The sequence below is a fragment of the Ipomoea nil genome, unplaced genomic scaffold (genome assembly GCF_001879475.1).
Source record: "Ipomoea nil cultivar Tokyo-kokei standard unplaced genomic scaffold, Asagao_1.1 scaffold0114, whole genome shotgun sequence".
Classification (NCBI taxonomy): domain Eukaryota; kingdom Viridiplantae; phylum Streptophyta; class Magnoliopsida; order Solanales; family Convolvulaceae; genus Ipomoea; species Ipomoea nil.
Genome location: NW_017616542.1, coordinates 155,536 through 174,783, shown reverse-complemented (window position 1 = coordinate 174,783; position 19,248 = coordinate 155,536). Strand labels below are relative to the sequence as shown.

Genomic DNA, 19,248 nt, shown 5'->3' with positions numbered 1-19,248 from the left:
AGCCAGGACACTTCAAGGCAAACTGTCCACATCCCATAGTAAGCAAACATCAAGATAACAATGCTACCACAAGCCCCTCAAAAGAGACTGGAGAAAGATATAAAAGAAGCGACAAACCTGAATCATCAAACTCCAGAAAGGAAGGAAGAAGGAAGGCAATGCTAGTAAACGAAACTTCTGACACAGTCGCAACCGAAAGTAGCTCCTCAAGCTCTAGCTCAGAAGACGAAAGCACTGATGAGGAGAAAGGACTGCTGTGCCTATTCAGTCAAGAGTCAGACGAACTATGTCTCATGGCAGATGAAGACGAGGTAAATTGTCATTCATCCTCTTGTTATTCAGCTGAGTCAAGTTCTGTGAGAAGTTTTACCTTAAATGAATCTGTCACCGAAATGATGATGAGGTTCAATGTGATAAATAGCACTTACTCCAAACTCAAGGAGGAGAACTCTCGGCTTAGGCTTAGCTATAATGAACTAAAGCAAGTTCGTATTGAGAACAATATGCTAGTCATTGCTAAGGAACAGCTTGAGAAAGATGTTCTCGCTCTAAAGGAGCTGTGCACAACAAAAGAGAAGAGAGAGCAAGAACTGCTTGAAGTTTTGGATAAATTCAATAACTCATCCAACCTAATGGATAGAATGTTGAATGTATCCAGACTGCCCGGGGAAAGAACTGGAATTGGTTTTAACCCTAGCTCCTCTTCACAAGTCGAATTGAACAAATCCACGAATGCATATTCACACGAAAGCTTCGAGGCCGCATTTGTTCAAGGACCCACCCAGGTGTCTGAACCTATGATGGTAGTTAACATTGTCAAAACACCACAATCAACAAGCCAACCGAAAGGTACGGCTGTACAACGAATTGTGGAAACTGGAAAGAAGAAATCTAGTAATGGCAACCCTAGACAAATCTATGTCAAAAAGAATGGACCAAATGGCAATAAACAGAGTCCACGCCATAAAAAGGGTCAGCCTAACTGGAACACTCAATCCAACAAAAAGACGAATGGTAACCAGAGGCAATATCGTCCGAAATTCACACGAAAGAATCCTGCACAAGGAATCTCAAGAAGCGGACAAATCAGACAACCCGAAAGATCCTTCAAAAGATCTGGGTATGGCAATGGATGGACTGGGCCATCAGAAGAAGATTGGTTTGATTATCCAGAACCTCTTCCAAGAGCAGTATTTGAAATGGTTCATCTGCGTAAGCAGACCAATCATCTCAAGCATTATGAAAATCTTTCTCAGGAAGATCAACGTAAGAAATATAATGCTAAAGTCTTTGCCAGCATCCATTATGATTATCACACATCCAATGGATATAGAGGACCGAGGATGAGTCGTGGATACTCTAGGTTAATATGGGTTCCAAAGTTGACTGCTAACCCCCAAGGACCCGAAACTAATTGGGTACCTAAAAACACATAATATTTGATGCAGGAAAAACAGGTCATATGGTATATTGATAGTGGATGCTCAAGACATATGACTGGTGACAAAACAATGTTGAGCAACTTTAAAGAATTTGATGGACCCAAAGTTATCTTTGGAGGTGAAAATAGTGGCAAAACTCGTGGAAAAGGGGACATCATCAACAAGGGAATAACAATTCAAGATGTCTCTTATGTTGAAGGACTGAAGTTCAATCTTCTAAGCACAAGTAAATTTTGTGACAGAGGATACAAAGTAGAATTTCTCAAAGACAAATGCAAAATCTGTGAACACGAAAGATAACAAGACAGCTTTAACAGGACAACGAAAGAAGAATATGTATGTATTATCTTTAAATTCTTCTAATGCTAACGTTTTTCTTGTAGCCAAAAGTAATGCAGATCTCAATCAAGAATGGCACAACAGACTAAGTCATCTGAACTTGAAGACGATAAACAAGCTTGCCAAGAGAAATCTCGTAAGAGGACTACCCGAAGCATCTTACACGAAAGATAAAATATGTGAGGCATGTCAAAAAGGAAAACAATTCAAGTCATCCTTTAAGTCAAAAGATATAGATACAAAGTCTCGACCTCTAAGCCTTCTACATATGGACCTCTTTGGACCAGTTGATCCAGCAAGTTTGAGTGGAAGAAAATATACTCTTGTTATAGTAGATGATTACACAAGATATACATGGGTACTCTTCTTGAAAAAGAAGAATGAAACAGAAACCACTCTTCCAAATCTTTTGAAACAACTTCAAACAGAAAAGGAGCTCAAAATAATACGAATAAGATCAGATCAGGGAACGGAATTTGTCAACAAAGTCATAAAGGAATTCTGTGCGCAAAATGGAATTTTCCACCAACTCTCGGCAGCACGAACTCCTCAACAAAACGGAGTAGCCGAAAGAAGAAACAGAACCTTGAAAGAAGCTGCACGAACAATGATCTCTCACTCAGGACTACCTAAGAGATTTTGGGCTGAAGCCATAAACACGGCATGCTATACACAAAGTAGATCCTTGATCAACAAATCTCACAACAAGACACCATATGAGTTATAGGAAAGGTAAAACACCTAGTATCAGGTTATTTTCATGTCTTTGGTTGCAGGTGCTTCATACATAACAATGGAAAGAATCATCTAAGAGCGTTTGACGGAAAGAGCTGATGAAGGGTTATTCATGGGATACTCCTCTGTTAAGCAAAGCATTCAGAGTTCTAAACAAACGAACAATGGTAATTGAGGAATCCATCCATGTCAAGTTTGATGAACAATCTGAGATGAACCCATCAGGATGTAAAACATCAATCAAGTCAAATCAAAATCCTCAGCAACCTGTTGACGAAAATACCTCAGACGATGAAGACATAATCTCGTCCTACATGAAACATCATCTAAAGGTTCATGAATCCGAACCGGATGCCTCAAGAAAAGGATGGAATTCAACAAAATAATCCTTCATCTATCACGAACATCTGAACCAATGATTTACATTGATCTACCTTACATTCCTGAAATGGACGCTCAAAATCAACAAGATGCTTATGAACCAGACCTTCGATGGTTAAAAGATCATCCATCAGATCAGGTTATTGGAAATATTCAGGAAGGTGTAAGAACAAGAGCCTCCTTGCACGAAAGTATGATGGCGTGCTTCCTGTCGCAAATGGAACCAAAAACCATAGAAGAAGCTCTAAAAGACCCAGACTGGGTAATAGCCATGCAAGAAGAACTTCCACCAATTTGAACGAAATAAGGTATGGGAACTTGTCCCGAGACCATCTCATCAGAATGTCATCGGAACTAAATGGGTGTATAGAAACAAAATGAGTGAAGATGGGCTCATTGTTAGGAACAAAGCTCGACTTGTTGCTAAGGGGTATTGCCAAGAAGAAGGTATTGATTTTGATGAAACATTCGCCCCTGTAGCTAGATTGGAAGCTATTCGCATATTTCTAGCTTTTGCAGCCTATAAGAACTTCAAAGTTTATCAAATGGATGTCAAGAGCGCTTTCCTAAATGGACTTCTTGAAGAAGGAAGTATATGTTGAACAACCACTTGGCTTTGCAATCAATAATGAGCTTGAAAAGGTGTATCATCTCAAAAAGGCTCTTTATGGCTTAAAGCAAGCTCCACGAGCCTGGTATGATACTCCCTCACACTTTCTTATCAATTGCGGCTTCACGAAAGGAGTGGTTGATAAAACACTCTTTTGTATAAAAGATAATGACCATATTCTTTTGGTACAAATCTACGTTGATGACATTATCTTCGGAAGCACGAATCCAGTCCTATGTGAAAAGTTCTCTAATCTTATGAAAGGCAAATTTGAGATGAGTATGATGGGTGAACTGAACTACTTTCTGGGTTTGCAAGTCAAACAATGCCCAGATGGAATATTCATAAATCAAGCCAAATACACCAAGGATTTAATCCGAAAATTTGGCATTGATGGAAAAAGTTCGGTTAAAATTCCAATGAGCACATCCCTCAGAATGGACATTGACAATGAAGGAAAGGATGTTGATCAAACAAACTTTCGAGGTATTATTGGTTCTCTCCTATACCTGACAGCAAGCAGACCTGACATTTCGTTTGCTGTTGGTGTATGTGCACGCTTTCAAGCTAAGCCGAAAGAAAGTCATCTAAGTGCAACCAAAAAGATATTAAGATATCTTAAGGGAACGCAAAGTGTTGGTCTCTGGTATCCAAAAGATGGATCATTTGATCTAGTTGGATACTCAGATTCTGACTTCGCTGGATGTCGGATTGATCGAAAAAGTACCTCAGGAACCTGCCAGTTCCTAGGAGGACGAATTGTGTCTTGGTTTAGTAAAAAGCAAAACTCTATTGCCACAAGCACGGCTGAAGCCGAATACATAGCAGCTGGAAGTTGCTGTGCCCAAATCTTATGGATGAGACACCAATTAAGAGATTATGGCATAAATGCACGAGAAGTGAGCATAAAATGCGATAACACGAGTGCTATCGCTATTACGAACAATCCTGTGCTGCACTCTCGGACCAAACATATTGACATCAAGTATCACTTCATTCGGGATCATGTCGAGAAAAAGAACATATCTCTTGAGTATGTCAATACTGATGATCAACTTGCAGACATACTCACGAAACCCTTAAGTGAAACAAGATTCTCTCTTCTAAGGCATGAACTCGGAATGATTGAAATGACATAAAGTTTAGAGAATCAAATCCGCAAAGATTCTTGCTCTCGGAAATCAAAAGATTTGATTTATTCTTACACGCAAGGATCTTTATAAATAAAGAACAACATGAGAACAAATCTCATCTAACAAAGTTTCTAGTGTTTGTCCTTACATGTGCAGGAATGAGTACGAGAAGCGAAAGAACCATTACGGAGGCACGAGAAGGAAAGAGTGAAGTTCTTAGTGAGCCACTAGTGACTGAGCAACAGCTCAATCAGTTCCTTGAACACGCTCAACACATAAGAAGCCTTCTCCGTAACACGTCCGATAATGAGTCACGAGAATCCTACCACTCTGTTGGCAATCCCATTGGATATGTCAAAGAGAACAGTGTGCTGGAACAAAGCGACAGTTTTGACTACTCACCCTCAGGCACCCCCACCAAGATAGCATCTCCTCTCAAGTCCACTGCAAGCAGCAAGAAAAATAAAACTTGAATACCTTTGTTAGGCCACGGTGACAAATTGTGATGTTATCTTGTTCATGATCCTTTTAATTTATGACTCTATCATTTTGTCAGTATCTGAAATATTTTGTTAAGATTCGCACGTTATCTTTTGCCTATATATATTATTCTTCTATTCCATGAGTTTTACTCACTCACAAAGATTTTAGAAAAGGATAAAGATTGCAGGAATGGATAAGGGAAAAGAAAAGAGTAACGAAGCTGAAAAAAGGGCCAAACGGCTAAAACATCATATGCGAGAAGCCGACAAGCTTCCGAATGCCACCGTCATAAGGCTTGAAGAAGATGGAGAAAGGGTCTTTGTCACCTACTCCATGCCCAACACAGCACCAATGGACAAGGAATCTCATGACTTCTTGATCAATGAGTCCAGGGCTACAAGAGCTTACTGCATGGAACAAGCCACTCGGCTTGCTAAAGAGAAACTTTTGATGATGAAAAGGTCTAATGAGCAAACATCTTACGAAGTTCCTCAACCTAGTGGACAATCCTCTGTGGATATCACTATGGTTCACTCTCGGCCCGTAACTCAGTCACCCGAACCCACTCTCACACTTGAGGAGTTGGATGAATACGCAAAAATGACAAATCTGACTGACGTGACCGAAGAGATGACTCGCCTGGAACTTCACGTGCCGTATCGTTTTCTCTAAGCTTTTGTATGCTGTACTCTCGTGACCTGGAATCCTCGTGATCTAATAAAATTTGCTGTCTTTTCGTACTTATCCTCTCTTGCTTATAAAGACTAATTATCTTGTCTATGCCTAACTTTATATGTTACTTGTCCAAATCACAGGAAAGATCAACACTTATACGTTTTCTGGTCAAAAAGGGGCCATAATTTTATGCGTTACTTTTCCTTAAAAGAGCATTGAAGTTAGAGTTTCATATAGAAACAAGATAACAGTCAAAGTCGTACTTGAAATTAATGACTTCTTGACTACAGTTATAAGCATTTATTGTTGCGTTGAAATTAATGTGTAGCAGACACATGAGCTTTGTGGATTACTTGCTATAAAAGGAGGAGAATTCTTCACATTACACTCATCCCTCCTCTCTTTACCATGGCTCCAAAGAAACCTTTCACCAGAGGTGATTCTCATAAGCTGAAAGAAAATGCCAGACGTCTCAGGGAGGAACAGGGTGATCTCTACCCTGGCAATAGTCCACAAGCACCGGTGGAAATTCCCTCTGACTCCGATTCGTCTCTTAAGTATGAGGATATGGCAGGTTTCATCGTCGAAAGTGAAGAGAAGACTTTGAAAGATCCCACCAAGGCTCCAGATCCAGACTATATGGCTTTTCTTGCACAAGAGGACTTCATGGAAAAATATGATCAGGAGGAAGAACCCGAATCCTCATCAGGCTCAAACTTTCCACGAACCGGGAAATGGTTCAAACAAATGCTAGGAAATGTGAAAAAGGCCAAAGGAGAACCATCCGAAGTCAAGAAGAACGAGAGGAAGAAAATTTGATCTTATTGTGTGTTACTTTCGTTTATCCTATGTACTTTCCTCTCTCGGGTCTATGATGAATAAACTGGCTCTAGTTTCCTTTAATCGAGACGTTATTTGCCTAATCTATCGTCTGTCTAATAATCTCGATTTAGGAATAAAATTCTTGAAAAAGAATATGTTCTCTAAATAGTGTCTTGGATAAGACAGCTGAATATACCTTTTGAGAAGTTCGGTCTATCTATTTCAAAAGTTTTACTTTCTTCTAGAGCACGAAGAAAAGCATCGTGTACTGTACTCTCTTGCTAAGGCCAAGGCAATGGCTGACCTAAATGACATGGAAAGACGAAGTCTTTCTAGACAAATCTTGAGAACAGATCATGAGACTCTTATTGCTAAAACCCTTTGCTCATAAAAGGGAACATCTTGAGTATGAACGAAAGAAGAAGGATTGCATTATGGGAAGTCTGCCTTCCAATGCACGAGAGATTGCAACTGCTTTCACTGAATATTGTTTTGTGTAACAATTCTCTCGGGAGATACTTTTGTTGCCATAAAAGAAAGACATGTTTGACTTCTTTTATCTCACAAATCCAATGTTTTGAGAATTACATCCTCTTTCGAGTTTGGAATCATGACCAAACATGCTTAATATTTGAGCCTTTATCTCCAACCGTTAAGATGAATCTCAATGGGATCATGTGGCCGAGAAAAGTGGTCCACTTCCCCACTTTGTCTGATACATGATGTGACGTGCATTTAATGCACCTATAAACACTCGAGTGATTTTCTCTCTCCTCATTAAATGAGGGAATGATCGTTTTTGATCTGCAAACAATCTTATCACTCCCCCATGATGATCAGTTACCTTTTGGAGAAAAAGAACCGGAAGTGATTTGAATTTTAAACCGTTCATCTTTAAATGGATCATCCATACCCGGAGACCCGGAGTTCTATAAAACCCCTCGTAAACCTCTCTTGATCTTTTTACCCTACCTTCCTCACTCTTATTTTTTTTACAACTCTTTGTTTCTCTCAAATCCTCAACCATGGCAGAACATCCTCAAGCATCACCATCTAATCCTGAACCAGAAAATCCTCCCACCATGGAAATCCCAAGCTTTCCAACAGAGGACCTAAGATTCATTGAATCCAGAGTACCCTTCATCGTAGGGGGAAGTATGTGGGACGCACATGGATTCCTTGAATATATCTTGGATAGAAATTTTGGTGAACACATCATACATCTCCTTACTGAAACAGGACTATACAGCTTCGTCACACAGCTCTATACTGTTTGGCACCCGGTTGATGTAACCCAGTTTTATATGAATGCTTCAATATCCTCTGATTATTTGACTATCACCTCAAGAGTCAATAATCATCATGTGGTTCTTACCGCAGAGGACGTTCGATCAACATATGGGTTTCCACAAAGAGATGAGTCTTACAAGACAGATATTATCTACTATCATCTCGACCCAGAGGACTTCTACGAATCCATCAAGAACAATCACGCACCATCCAAGGCAGAAATCTCATGGCCGTTGAAGAAGAAATGGTTCCGGCTAGACTATGAGTTCACTGTTGATATCTTCAATAAAATCGTCGACCACAAGACCTCGGGCACAGATGATGTGACGAAGGAGAAGTTGAAAATGCTGCATGCCTTCCTGAACGAATTTAAAGTCGAATGGTCGAAGATCATTTTCAACAATATTGTTCACACCATCACTTTTCATCGAAAAAGTCTAGGTGACATTGCGAAGAAGTTGGGATATGGTTTTGTGATAAGCCATCTTCTGGCAGCGAAAGGAGTCGTTCTGCGCCCAGGAATTCGGCCTGGTCAGAAAGCATGTCATATGAAACAAAAACCATCAGGATATGACAAGCAGAAGGCGTTGGAGTTGGGAATCCCTATTGAGCAAGTCAAAGCCAAGCGGAAATCAAGAACACCTAGGGTTTCAGAAGATGAGCAGCCCAAGCCGAAACGACAAAGACGAGAAAAGCACTCCTCTCGGAGTAAGGCGAAAAAGGGCGAAGAATCTTCAGCTGTTCCAATCTCACCAAAATCTCCACAAAAGAAGAACGATCCTATTCCACCTTCCCCTCTACCAGAATCAATCATAGTCAAAGACTCATCTGAAGACGAAGATAATTTAATTCTCTCCAAAATTATCAAAAGCAATCACTTTCGGTCTCCAGTCAAGGCTAAATCTTTCCCGAAGAAATCTTCTACACCGAAAGAAGCTACACCGAAAGAAGGAGACACGAAAGATGCACTTTCTGAGGGGGAAGGTCAACCGAAAGATGTTCTTCCTGAGAAAATTCCTGATGATCAAGAACCCAAGTCTGATCTCGGTTTTCCTCAAGACCACCATCCACAAGAACCTACTTTGGCAGATCAACTCCTTCGAGAGCTGACACAAGAACCTGCTAATGTAGACATGGAGGCCAGTCGCTTAAGTCTTCCACAAGAACCTGGTTCACCAGAAAAGATGAAAGAAGCGACTGATGCTTTGATCGCTTTGCCTTGTCTGCCACAAGAACCTACCAATACAGAGCAGGTAATTCTGACACAAGAACCTGTGTTGGTAGACGAGACAGCAGTAGTGCAGGTACAACCCCCGATCATCCCGAAACCATCAGCCCCTGCTCCAGAAGTAAAGGTTCCTCAACCTTCACCAGATCAGTTACTTAGAGAATCCATTGAACGAGATTACAAACGAGTTCAACAATGGCAAAAGTGGCGCACTGCTCCCCTGCGGATCTTTCTTGAATCTTTTGAAGCAATGCAGGATGAAGAGGATTTTGCACTTGCATGGATTGGCACTGATGATCTTTCAAAAGCTCTTCGAATTGAAGAGATCAATCGCGTTTTCTCTTACAAGATGACAAATCGCACTCTCGGAAAAGATAAAGCTCCAATTTGCATCGAGCTCAACAAACCACCCTTGGATCCAGTTTATGAAGAAGAACTAAAGCAACTTCGATATGCCATGTTGCTTTCAAATATCAAGACCACTTTAGAGAAGGAACACCAAAATGATCCAAATTATAATGTCAGTGGCACGAAAGATGAGCTTGGACGAGAGATTGAAGAAGGCGAGAGTGATGAAGGTGAAAATGAAGAAAATGATGATGTTGACGATGCTGATGATGAGAATGATGATGATGATGATGGGAATGATGATGATGATGATGAGAATGATGATGATGATGATCAGATGGGCAATGAAGGTGCTCAAGAAACCGAACCCGAAGACAGTCACACAATTTTGATCGGTCCTGACTATGACACCTACCCTCAGAGATCTCCCTTAAGAAGACTACCATCTGACAGTGAAGACTCGAAAGAAGCTTCAACTACTCATCCCGAAGATCTATCTCGCGCTATTGTTCCGCATATCCAACCCATAGACGAGACTCCAATCAAGCACGGCAACGAAAGAATGTGTGAAGGCAAACTGGAAGCTTCACCAATCCCTCTTAGCTCAGATAGTGGTGGAAACCGAGAAGCACCACCTCAAGATGATCACATGAACGCATCACCAACAAATATTGAGGAAGAATCCCCTGCGAAGTCCCCACGAACTATCATGAACATCATGAGAGGAACTGTTCATTCAGCCGAGACCATCCATAGGCAATATCTTGCTTTACGAGAAAAGGACACGAAAGTTATGGATGATTTATGCAAAAAGGTCGACTTTCTGATAGCAGCTCAATCTAAACCTCGATCTCCACCTCAAGCACAGCCTCAATCGCAGCAACAAAACCAATCAGATCACAAGGTCCTTGAGCGAATGACAAAGAAACTTTATGATCTCGAAGCGTCTTTGAACAAAGTTGCGCGACAACAGCACGAAATCAAACACTCTCATTTTGGTCTCAAAGAGCGTATGGATTTGGCCTGTACAAAGATTGACACATATCAGGACAATTCGTACCAACTGGGCGAATATGCACTTCAAATTCTCGGATATGCTCAGGATATCTTGCTTGCAATCAACAAGATCTCTTCCATCCCTCCTACCACCTGTGCTAATGATGCCAAAAAGGGGGAAAAGAGAAATGATGACAAAGATAAGGATGATGATCAGCCGAGAGATAGCACGAAAGATCAACCTCATGAAGCACGACACTCCCCATCTCGTACACCAAGAGTCTATGACCAAAGAAACCCGAATCCATCTTCCAGGTATCGTGGCCATCAATCATCGAAGTCAAGATATGGTCGATACCAATCCTCCAAACAAATCAAGCCTCGACAATCATTTGGTTCTGAAGCCAAATACATCTTCACAGGACTGCCAAAGAGAGAACAGATGAAATTAAGGCAAAAGCTTATGAGAGACAACAAAGTAACTATGGATGGCATATGAAACTTTGTGGACTTTGTCCCATATGAAGAAGGCAGTGGCAAACGATTCGAGGGTTGCAATAATCCCACTTGGTTGAAAACAAAAGACAACCATACAAGACAAAACCACATGAGCACTCAAAATGAAAGAATCAAAAGAGCAAACAAAGAACTGTGGAAGAAGCATGATGAAGAGAAAAAGAGAAGAGAAGATGAAGCAATGGAAAGAAAGAGGATCAAGAATCTCATTGAAGATCTTTCGAGTGTAACCAAAGATTCCCCACAAAATGTCATGCATAATGCAGCTTTCAAAGTGCACAAGGAATCAGGAAAGAGCTACCAAGAAGGCATGAATTCGTTTGAACTGATCTCGTGGTGGAAGCATGGTATTGTTGAAGGAAGCAACATTCGGGAAGCCTACAACAATTACACTGGTCTGAACATCAAAGGAGAACATGAAGAGCTTGTCAGGACTAATCCTATCAAAGTCTTCAGGGCAAAAATCAATGAGAAAATTGACTTCAACAGGATGCTAAGGCGACAAAAAGAAAAGGATGACCAAGAGCTCAAGGAAGCTGAACGACAGAAATCAAAGCTTTTAGAAATGTAAGTTAACTTTTGCTATATTCCTCTTATGAAGTTTTTGTAATGATCACATCTTTATATATGAAGCTCTCATTGTTACACATCTCGTGTCACCTGTTTGAGTTACTTGTCCTTATATCGCTTATTAAACGCTTTTATCTAGAAAAAGACTTGTAAACTCTCGAGTATGGCTGTTCTTAAATAAGAAAAATCCTTTTGGAACTTTTATCAGCCTTATAAGAAGAGTATAGGTTTTGGCATCATCAAAAAGGGGGAAATTGTTAGGAACATTGTATTAGGATTTTGATGATACCAATGTAATGTAGAAAAGTAGACCCCTGACCATTAGCTGTTTTTGTTTCGCTGCTTTCGTCTTAGACGAAAGTTGCCATAACTCCCTTGTAATTCGTGTTAAGCTAGACAAACACACGAAAATGAGTTATGACTAGATGATAGGGTCTCCAAGGCGAAAGAAGACACGAGACATGAAAAACAACAACAAGAGTAAAGCAGGAGTTGTCAACAAACACGAAAGGACAGTGTTTGTAAAAATGATCTTTGTTAAACATTACTTCTTTTCAACAACGAGGAGAATGTTTCACCTATCTGATTTGACAACATCCTAGGACAATAAGGACTTCATCTTATGGGACTCACTTTTCAAGAAGCATTAAATGAAGATGTACTATCTCTTGGAGCTAAAGGACAAAACCCTAATGCTTTCCATACCTTCAACGGCTACATGGTACAACTTCATTAATGGAGCATTTAATGCAGGAAGCTCCCCGGTCCTTGTCCAATGGTTAAAAGGTACGAAAATTTCATCTCCCTCCAACGGATGAATTTTCATCACCTATATAAACTCACCTTCATCAACTAAGAAGGTGCTGGTTCATTATCACTCGACTTACTCACGTACAAAAGCTCTTGAAACATCTACAATTTACAAAAAGCTTTTGTGAACCAGTTTTTGAGGTGTTAAGTTATTTGGAGAATCACTTGTCTTATACCTCAAGGAAGTCTTGACATCAGTTTGTAGCTATCATATCTCAGAGTCAAGATCTCTACGTTGGAGAATTCAAGAAATCTTTTTCTACCAACCTCAACTCAGGAGAAGAAGTTGATAGAGGCGGAGTAAACTCAAGGAGTTGAAAAACCTACGAAGGCTGTCCGGCTTAGTGATCAAGGAAGTCTTTGTGTAATTGTACTAAGAGTGATAGTGCAATCCTTCCAACAATTGTGGAAGAAGAGTGGAGTAGGCAACATTGGCCGAACCACTATAAAATCTCGTGTCCTCTCTATCTCTTTACTTACATTCTTTCATTTTGCTTTCAGATCACCTCTTCATTATCCTTACCGAAAGTTTGTCTAAGTACGCAAACTCGTGCAAGTATTTAAAACGAATCTATCTTATCCGCTGCGCCAAGACACCGAAAGGTGACGTTTAGGGCCTCTAACGAAAAGAGTCTATTCAACCCCCCCCCCCCCCCCCCCTCTAGACTTTCATCTCACTCTATCGGGACCAACAGTATTATTTATTAATTACAAATAATACATCTCATACTTGATGAACATGGAGGATATTACACACTGAGATTCTGCATTACATGAAATGACAACACAGTTATTTGCAGAGTAATTATTGTCCAAACAAGAGTTATTATTCTCACGTTCAAGAATCAATTCCTCAAAGTCATAGTAGTCTTTCCAACATCCTGTCAAGTATGCATGGGTAACCAATAATTAAGGACAACACTACTATGAAGATAAACAGATTAAAAACCCAATTAAGGACCACACTACTCAGTTGTTGCACACGCCTTATCTTACAAATGCACAAACTATGAAGATAAACAGAATAAAAACCCAATTAAGGACCACACTACTCAGTTGTTGCACATGCCATACATTACAAATGCACAAACTATGAAGATAAACAGATTAAAACCGAATTAAGGACCACACTACTCAGTTGTTACACACGCCATAACTTACAAATGCACAAACTATGAAGATAAATAGATTAAAAACCCAAATAAGGACCACACTACTCAGTTGTTGCACACGCCATAACTTACAAATGCACAAACTATGAAGATAAATAGATTAAAAACCCAATTAAGGACCACACTACTCAGTTGTTGCACACGCCATAACTTACAAATGCACAAACTATGAAGATAAATAGATTAAAAACCCAAATAAGGACCACACTACTCAGTTGTTGCACACGCCATAACTTACAAATGCACAAACTATGAAGATAAACAGATTAAAAAACCAATTAAGCCACCACGCCGTCTTCTACACCCTTTCAGCTCGGCATGCACAGTCCCTCACCGGCGTTTCCTTCCCCGGTCACTACGTTAATTGGAATTGCTGTAGCTATGTAATCACATGGCAGTAATAGTTATTACCATTCTTAGGTTGGCTATTACTATGCACAATAATTCATTAATATTCTACCCAAAAATAAATACACATTCAAAATTACGTTAAACTCCCTATCCTTATAATCTGACCAAAATTATTTCCTAAATCTCTTTTAATCTAAGCCATCAAATTTAAATGAGTGAATGCTAGTGATGGGATCTCATGATCTCATTTTAATTAGGTACCTCATGGGAACCAAAGCCTATATATATATATATATATATATATATATATATATATATATATATATATATGGTATATGCAATATCAAAGAACTAGGCACTAGTAATTAAATGAAAATAAACAATAAGATAGTGTTATAATTTTGGACTTCTTTAGCTTAATCTACGGCGACGATTCAATAGTAATCTTATGCCAAGAACATAGTCCAGAGAAGAAAGAAGAGTAAAAGTAAAGGAAAACTAGAAGCAAATGGAGGTACATGATGACCAAAAAAAGAAAAATAAAAAGAATTTAAAGGTAATTAAGCAATATGAGGTGTGGCAATCAAGCAAAGATCAGCCTTTCTTCCCACATATAATCCTGGTTTCTCCATCATGTCAAAAGAATCAACAGTAACTCCATTAGGGAGCTTCCAATCAAAGTGGAAGAGCAAGTGAGCTAAAGGAGAAATGGAGTTTGCAAAACCAAATGCATATCCTGGACACATCCTCCTCTCAGCACCAAAAGGCAAATACTGGAAGTGATTTCCAATGAAATCAATCCAACTCTCCTCAAATCTCTTGGGTATAAAGCTCTCTGGATCTTTCGAGTACTCGGGATCCCTCCCTATGGCCCAAGCGTTGATCATTACTTTTGTTTTGAGCGGTATGGTGTAACCATTGACAATGCTTTCCTCCCTGCACTCCCTTGGAGAGAACACAGGAAATAATGTCTTTCTCGTCCAATGTTTCTTTACCTTTAAACACATGTCTCACCTCTGTTTGTGCTTTTGCCATCATCATCGGATTCTTCATCATTCGGACATGGTTTACAGTTTAAAAAAAAAAAAAAAAAAAAAAAAAACCTCTAACGGGAACTGAACAACAAACGATCGTCGTCAAAATTAAAATTCAAAACTACGTCGTTTAGGACTAAGGTCCACAGTACACAGTGGATCCTGGTCCATGGTATAACGATTGTGCTAAATAATATCAACTGTACGAAGTTGAATTTATTCCTCGGTATATCATCTTCCATATATAATTACATTTATTTATTTAAAGATAGTTAAGCAGTAGGAGGAGCAGCAGCAGCAATGAAGAAAATGTCATTCTTTACTCCCATGGCCATTCGAGGCAACTCTGTGAGCTTCAAGGTATGAGGTGTGATTCCATGAGGGAGTTCCCAATCAAAGTGGTAAAGCAAGTGTGCCAAAGGAGTGTAAACACTTGCTAAACCAAATGAAATGCCAGGGCACATTCTCTTTCCACTTCCAAATGGCATATATTTGAACTGACTACTTCTAGTGAAATCCATGGGGTCATCCTCGAATCTCTCTGGTTTAAAGCTCTCCGGGTCTTCCCAGTATTGGGGATCCCTGCTGATGGCCCAGGCGTTGATGAGAACTCTTGTTCTGGGCGGAATTGTGTATCCACACACCACACTATCTTTGTTGTTCTCCCTGTATATCACAGGACCTGGAGGATGAAGCCTCATAGTTTCTTTGATCACTAGATTCAAGTATGCCAGCTTATCCACATTGCTCTCTTCTACCCTTCCTTTGAAAACTTCCCTCACTTCGGCTTGTGCTTTCGCTAACACCCTCGGATTCTTCACCATTTCCACCATGGCGCACACGGTGATTGTCGTTGATGTGTCCACTGCTCCTCCAAACATGTCCTACGTACATTCCCACCCACCCTATTAGATAATTAATTAAGCAATGGGCAGTTCAACTAGTCACAAACGTCAAATTTGTCACAAAAGACCAAGAATCGAGTTTCACTAGCTATCTACAGTAACGAAGCAACCTCTCAAATGAGAGGGCTCATTGTGCATAAAGATGCAAAAATCTAGCAATCATGATTTATCCCACAGTCCTATTAGGCCGAAAGGGCTTATTGTGCAAAGTGAACAACAGTCTAGTTTTTGTTGCATCAGTTTAGTAATCAGATTTATGCCATAGTCCTGTCATACCAGGATGTGGGGTACATGAATGGGTGATTCCACTTTTTGTCACAAGATAATTAACTAAGGGTATTAAATATAACAAAAGGAAGAGGGATTATATTATGTATGAGTGCACATACGAGAATTATAGCTTTGATGTTGTCGTCTGTGATAGACATTGGAAGACTGTCGCTATCCTTTAGCTTTATGAGGACATCAACTATGTCCTCACTACCTGATTCTCCACTTCCCGTTTTCCCACTACCTAAGTTGTTTCTGTGCTCCTTTATGATGTCTCCCATGATTTCATCTGTCTCTTGCCGAACTTTCACCATCCTACTCTTTTCTCCAGTCAGAAAATGAAGGATTTTCCAAGAGGGAAATGTATCCGCCACGCTAAAGCTACTCACCATGATCAATATTTCGTTCACAAACTTAACCAACTCTTCCGTCCTGTTCAGTGTCTTACCTGCAAGCCCAATTGGAGTAAAAACTTACCAATAATAATAATAATAATAATAATAATAATAATAATAATAATAATGTAAAATAGCAAGACATGGGTAGTTCAACTAGTTCTATAGGCAAGAACACAGAATTAAGTTATGACAACAATTAAAATTACCCTAATGTGATAAATTCTTTGTGAGCACCCAATCATTGACTTAATGGCGGGTTCATAATATTTTAGGATTAAAAGACTAAAACGTGTAATAGTCCACCTCAAGCACCTCCCCACCCCGGCCCTACAATTTGTGAAGGGATAAATAATGGTGAACAGAGGCTATACTTTTGCTCATTGTATACAAGGAACCCCTCATTTTGATGGGTTGCTCCCACATTATGGCTGGTGAGACTCGTACTTTAGTTTTTTGTAACAAAATTTACTGATCAGTTGAGTTACCCATGCGGCGGCTAAATTAGCATGATTGGTCTTACACTCTTAGTCTATCTCCAACGGGTCGCCAAAGCACCAAAACAGAAAAAAAAAAAAAAAAAAAATGGCATTTGTGGCCTCCAATCAAGTCGGCAAAACACCAAACTTTTGCCTCAATGTGAACAGTGCAGCGCCAACTGTTCACCGGCACCAAATTTTATCTTCTTTTTGTTTCTCATTTTGCCCTTATTTTTATTTGTAATTCCTTTTATGTCTTTAGTTTAGTTTTAATGTATTTGTGTTAAATATAAATTTTATGTTATTAAAATTAAATTATATCATTTGAAAGATCTGGACGATTAAAACAAGTCTAATATTGAACATATATTAAATAAAAATTAAAATACATAAAGCTTAATTTTAACATAATTAAAGTTTAATTTATTAAATTACAACTATATGTTATATTAAAATAATAAAAGTATAAATATAAATTTTTAATTTATGAGAATATAAATTATTTTAGTGTAGAAATAAAATTTGATGTAATAGGTTGAAATGAAAAAAATTTGGTGTAAGAATATGCTGAAAATATTAATTTGGTCCAGAATTTGGTGAGAGGGTTGAAGATGGTCTTACCAAATGCAGCTCTACAAATGATGGAGGTCATAAATGTGGTGACTTCATCAACTATATTGATTGGCCTGCCAGCGCCGGATGATGAACGGACACGATCCAATAGACGATGGCTCTCATCTTGCCTGATGTAGCTGAAGGAACGTACGGTTCTGGCACTGAGGAGTTCCGTAATGCAAACTTTACGCATTTGCCTCCAGTATTCACCGTAAGGACTAAAAAGGATGTCAGAGCTATCGTACATGACCTCGTCGGCGGCAAGAACTCTGGGTCTACTGGCGAAGTCGAGATCGTGAGTTTTGAGGAACAGTTTGGCTACCTCGGCTGACGAGACCACCACAACAGAAACTTCTCCGAGTTGAAGGTGCATCAGGTCCTTGCCGTACTGTTTGGACAAGTCTCTAAGGGTAACGTGTGGGAGTTTTGCGCCTACTAAATGGTGCATGTTTCCGATGAGTGGCAGCTTCCTCGGTCCGGGAGGTAACTTCCGGCCGCTTTTCGGCTTCATCCATTGTCTAAGGACAAAACTGATGAAGGAAAGAAAGAGGCAGAAAGAAATGAGGTTCACCATTATACTATAGCAGCAAGAAATTAAAATTAGCTTGCTAGCTTACCTTAGCTTAGATGGAGATATTTCAGTACAGAAATGAGTGGCTGAGAGCTAGGGGTTTTATAGCCACAAAAACGAAGAAATAATGAATTATATTGCATGCATGACCTTTCTAGGTCGGCTAAAATTTTGAAAATTAAAACATATAATTGACTATAATTGACTAAGTGTTATAAATATATATATTAAGTGGACATTATTAATGTAACGGATGTAACGGTCTGTTATTATGCTCATCATTATTGTACCCATTATTACATTTGTATATTATATATACATTGTAGCTTTTGTACATGAAGGAAGAGGTTGAATAAGAATTCCTTTGTGCAATCTAGTTTCTCTCTATTTTGTTTTGCTCTTTTACTTTCTAGCTCATTGTCTCAATTCACCGGTTAGGAGCTAACAAACCAACGAATTAATCACTTACAATACGTTATCAGCAAACTCTTCCGGTGAACGGTATCTTTATTTTCTAATTAAAGTTCATAACTGTTAAAATTGCCAACTAAGTGCATATTTACATTGTGAATTCCTGTTGATTTGTATTATATGCTTTAATATATATATATATATATATATATATATATATATATATATATATATATATATATATGCTTTAATATATATATATATATATATATATATATATATATATATATATATATGCAATTTGTCTTTTGTGTATATACATTGATATAAAAATATGAATGTCGGTAGTTCTCTGTATGTGTATTCATATTTGCAAGCCATGAAAAACTTTATACATCATAAAAATACAGATATACTCCGTACAATATACACACATATACATATGTGAATTTTTTCTGTAAAAGAAAAGTAATCCATGTTGTTTATTAAGATCTATAAAAGAAAATAGTATCCATATTTCTTTTCGAAAAACTATTTTGAAAACCAGCATCCATAAAAGAGAATAGTTTTTTTTTTTGCAATAAAAATATCTGTAAAATTTTATTCTTCGAAAAAAACTAATGTTCACAGCATAATTTTTTTTCGAAAATATGTAAGAAGTTTTCGT

At 38.8% G+C, this 19,248-nt stretch overlaps 3 protein-coding genes across 3 annotated transcripts; 1 reads left to right on the top strand and 2 right to left on the bottom strand.

The window, feature by feature from the left end:
* Nucleotides 1–8,254: 8,254 nt before the first annotated feature.
* Nucleotides 8,255–11,569, top strand: LOC109192723. The gene is made up of 4 exons (XM_019343456.1): nt 8,255–8,957; nt 9,195–9,716; nt 9,837–10,496; nt 11,409–11,569. The coding sequence occupies exons 1-4, from the start codon at nt 8,255–8,257 to the stop codon at nt 11,567–11,569; spliced, it is 2,046 nt and encodes a 681-aa protein (XP_019199001.1).
* Nucleotides 11,570–14,461: 2,892 nt separating this feature from the next.
* LOC109192661 (cytochrome P450 71D7-like) lies at nt 14,462–14,908 on the bottom strand. Its single transcript, XM_019343376.1, has one exon. The coding sequence runs from the start codon at nt 14,906–14,908 to the stop codon at nt 14,462–14,464; it is 447 nt and encodes a 148-aa protein (XP_019198921.1).
* Nucleotides 14,909–15,131: 223 nt separating this feature from the next.
* Nucleotides 15,132–18,283, bottom strand: LOC109189592 (premnaspirodiene oxygenase-like). The gene is made up of 3 exons (XM_019340236.1): nt 17,606–18,283; nt 16,230–16,558; nt 15,132–15,819 (listed from the first exon to the last, which is right to left on the bottom strand). The coding sequence occupies exons 1-3, from the start codon at nt 18,171–18,173 to the stop codon at nt 15,208–15,210; spliced, it is 1,509 nt and encodes a 502-aa protein (XP_019195781.1). The 5' UTR covers nt 18,174–18,283; the 3' UTR covers nt 15,132–15,207.
* Nucleotides 18,284–19,248: the final 965 nt, after the last annotated feature.

Bases quoted from the DNA above. Each gene is read 5' to 3' on its own strand.
- LOC109192723 (XM_019343456.1), top strand. From the start codon at position 8,255: ATGCTGCATGCCTTCCTGAACGAATTTAAAGTCGAATGGTCGAAGATC. The intron at 8,958-9,194 runs GTTTTCCTCAAG...CTGTGTTGGTAG, and splicing joins AGAACCCAAGTCTGATCTCG to ACGAGACAGCAGTAGTGCAG. The intron at 9,717-9,836 runs GTGAAAATGAAG...TGGGCAATGAAG, and splicing joins AGAAGGCGAGAGTGATGAAG to GTGCTCAAGAAACCGAACCC.
- LOC109192661 (XM_019343376.1), bottom strand. From the start codon at position 14,908: ATGTGTTTAAAGGTAAAGAAACATTGGACGAGAAAGACATTATTTCCT.
- LOC109189592 (XM_019340236.1), bottom strand. From the start codon at position 18,173: ATGGTGAACCTCATTTCTTTCTGCCTCTTTCTTTCCTTCATCAGTTTT. The intron at 16,559-17,605 runs GTAAGACCATCT...TTGGGCTTGCAG, and splicing joins CATTTGTAGAGCTGCATTTG to GTAAGACACTGAACAGGACG. The intron at 15,820-16,229 runs GTATGTGCACTC...GAATGTACGTAG, and splicing joins ACATCAAAGCTATAATTCTC to GACATGTTTGGAGGAGCAGT.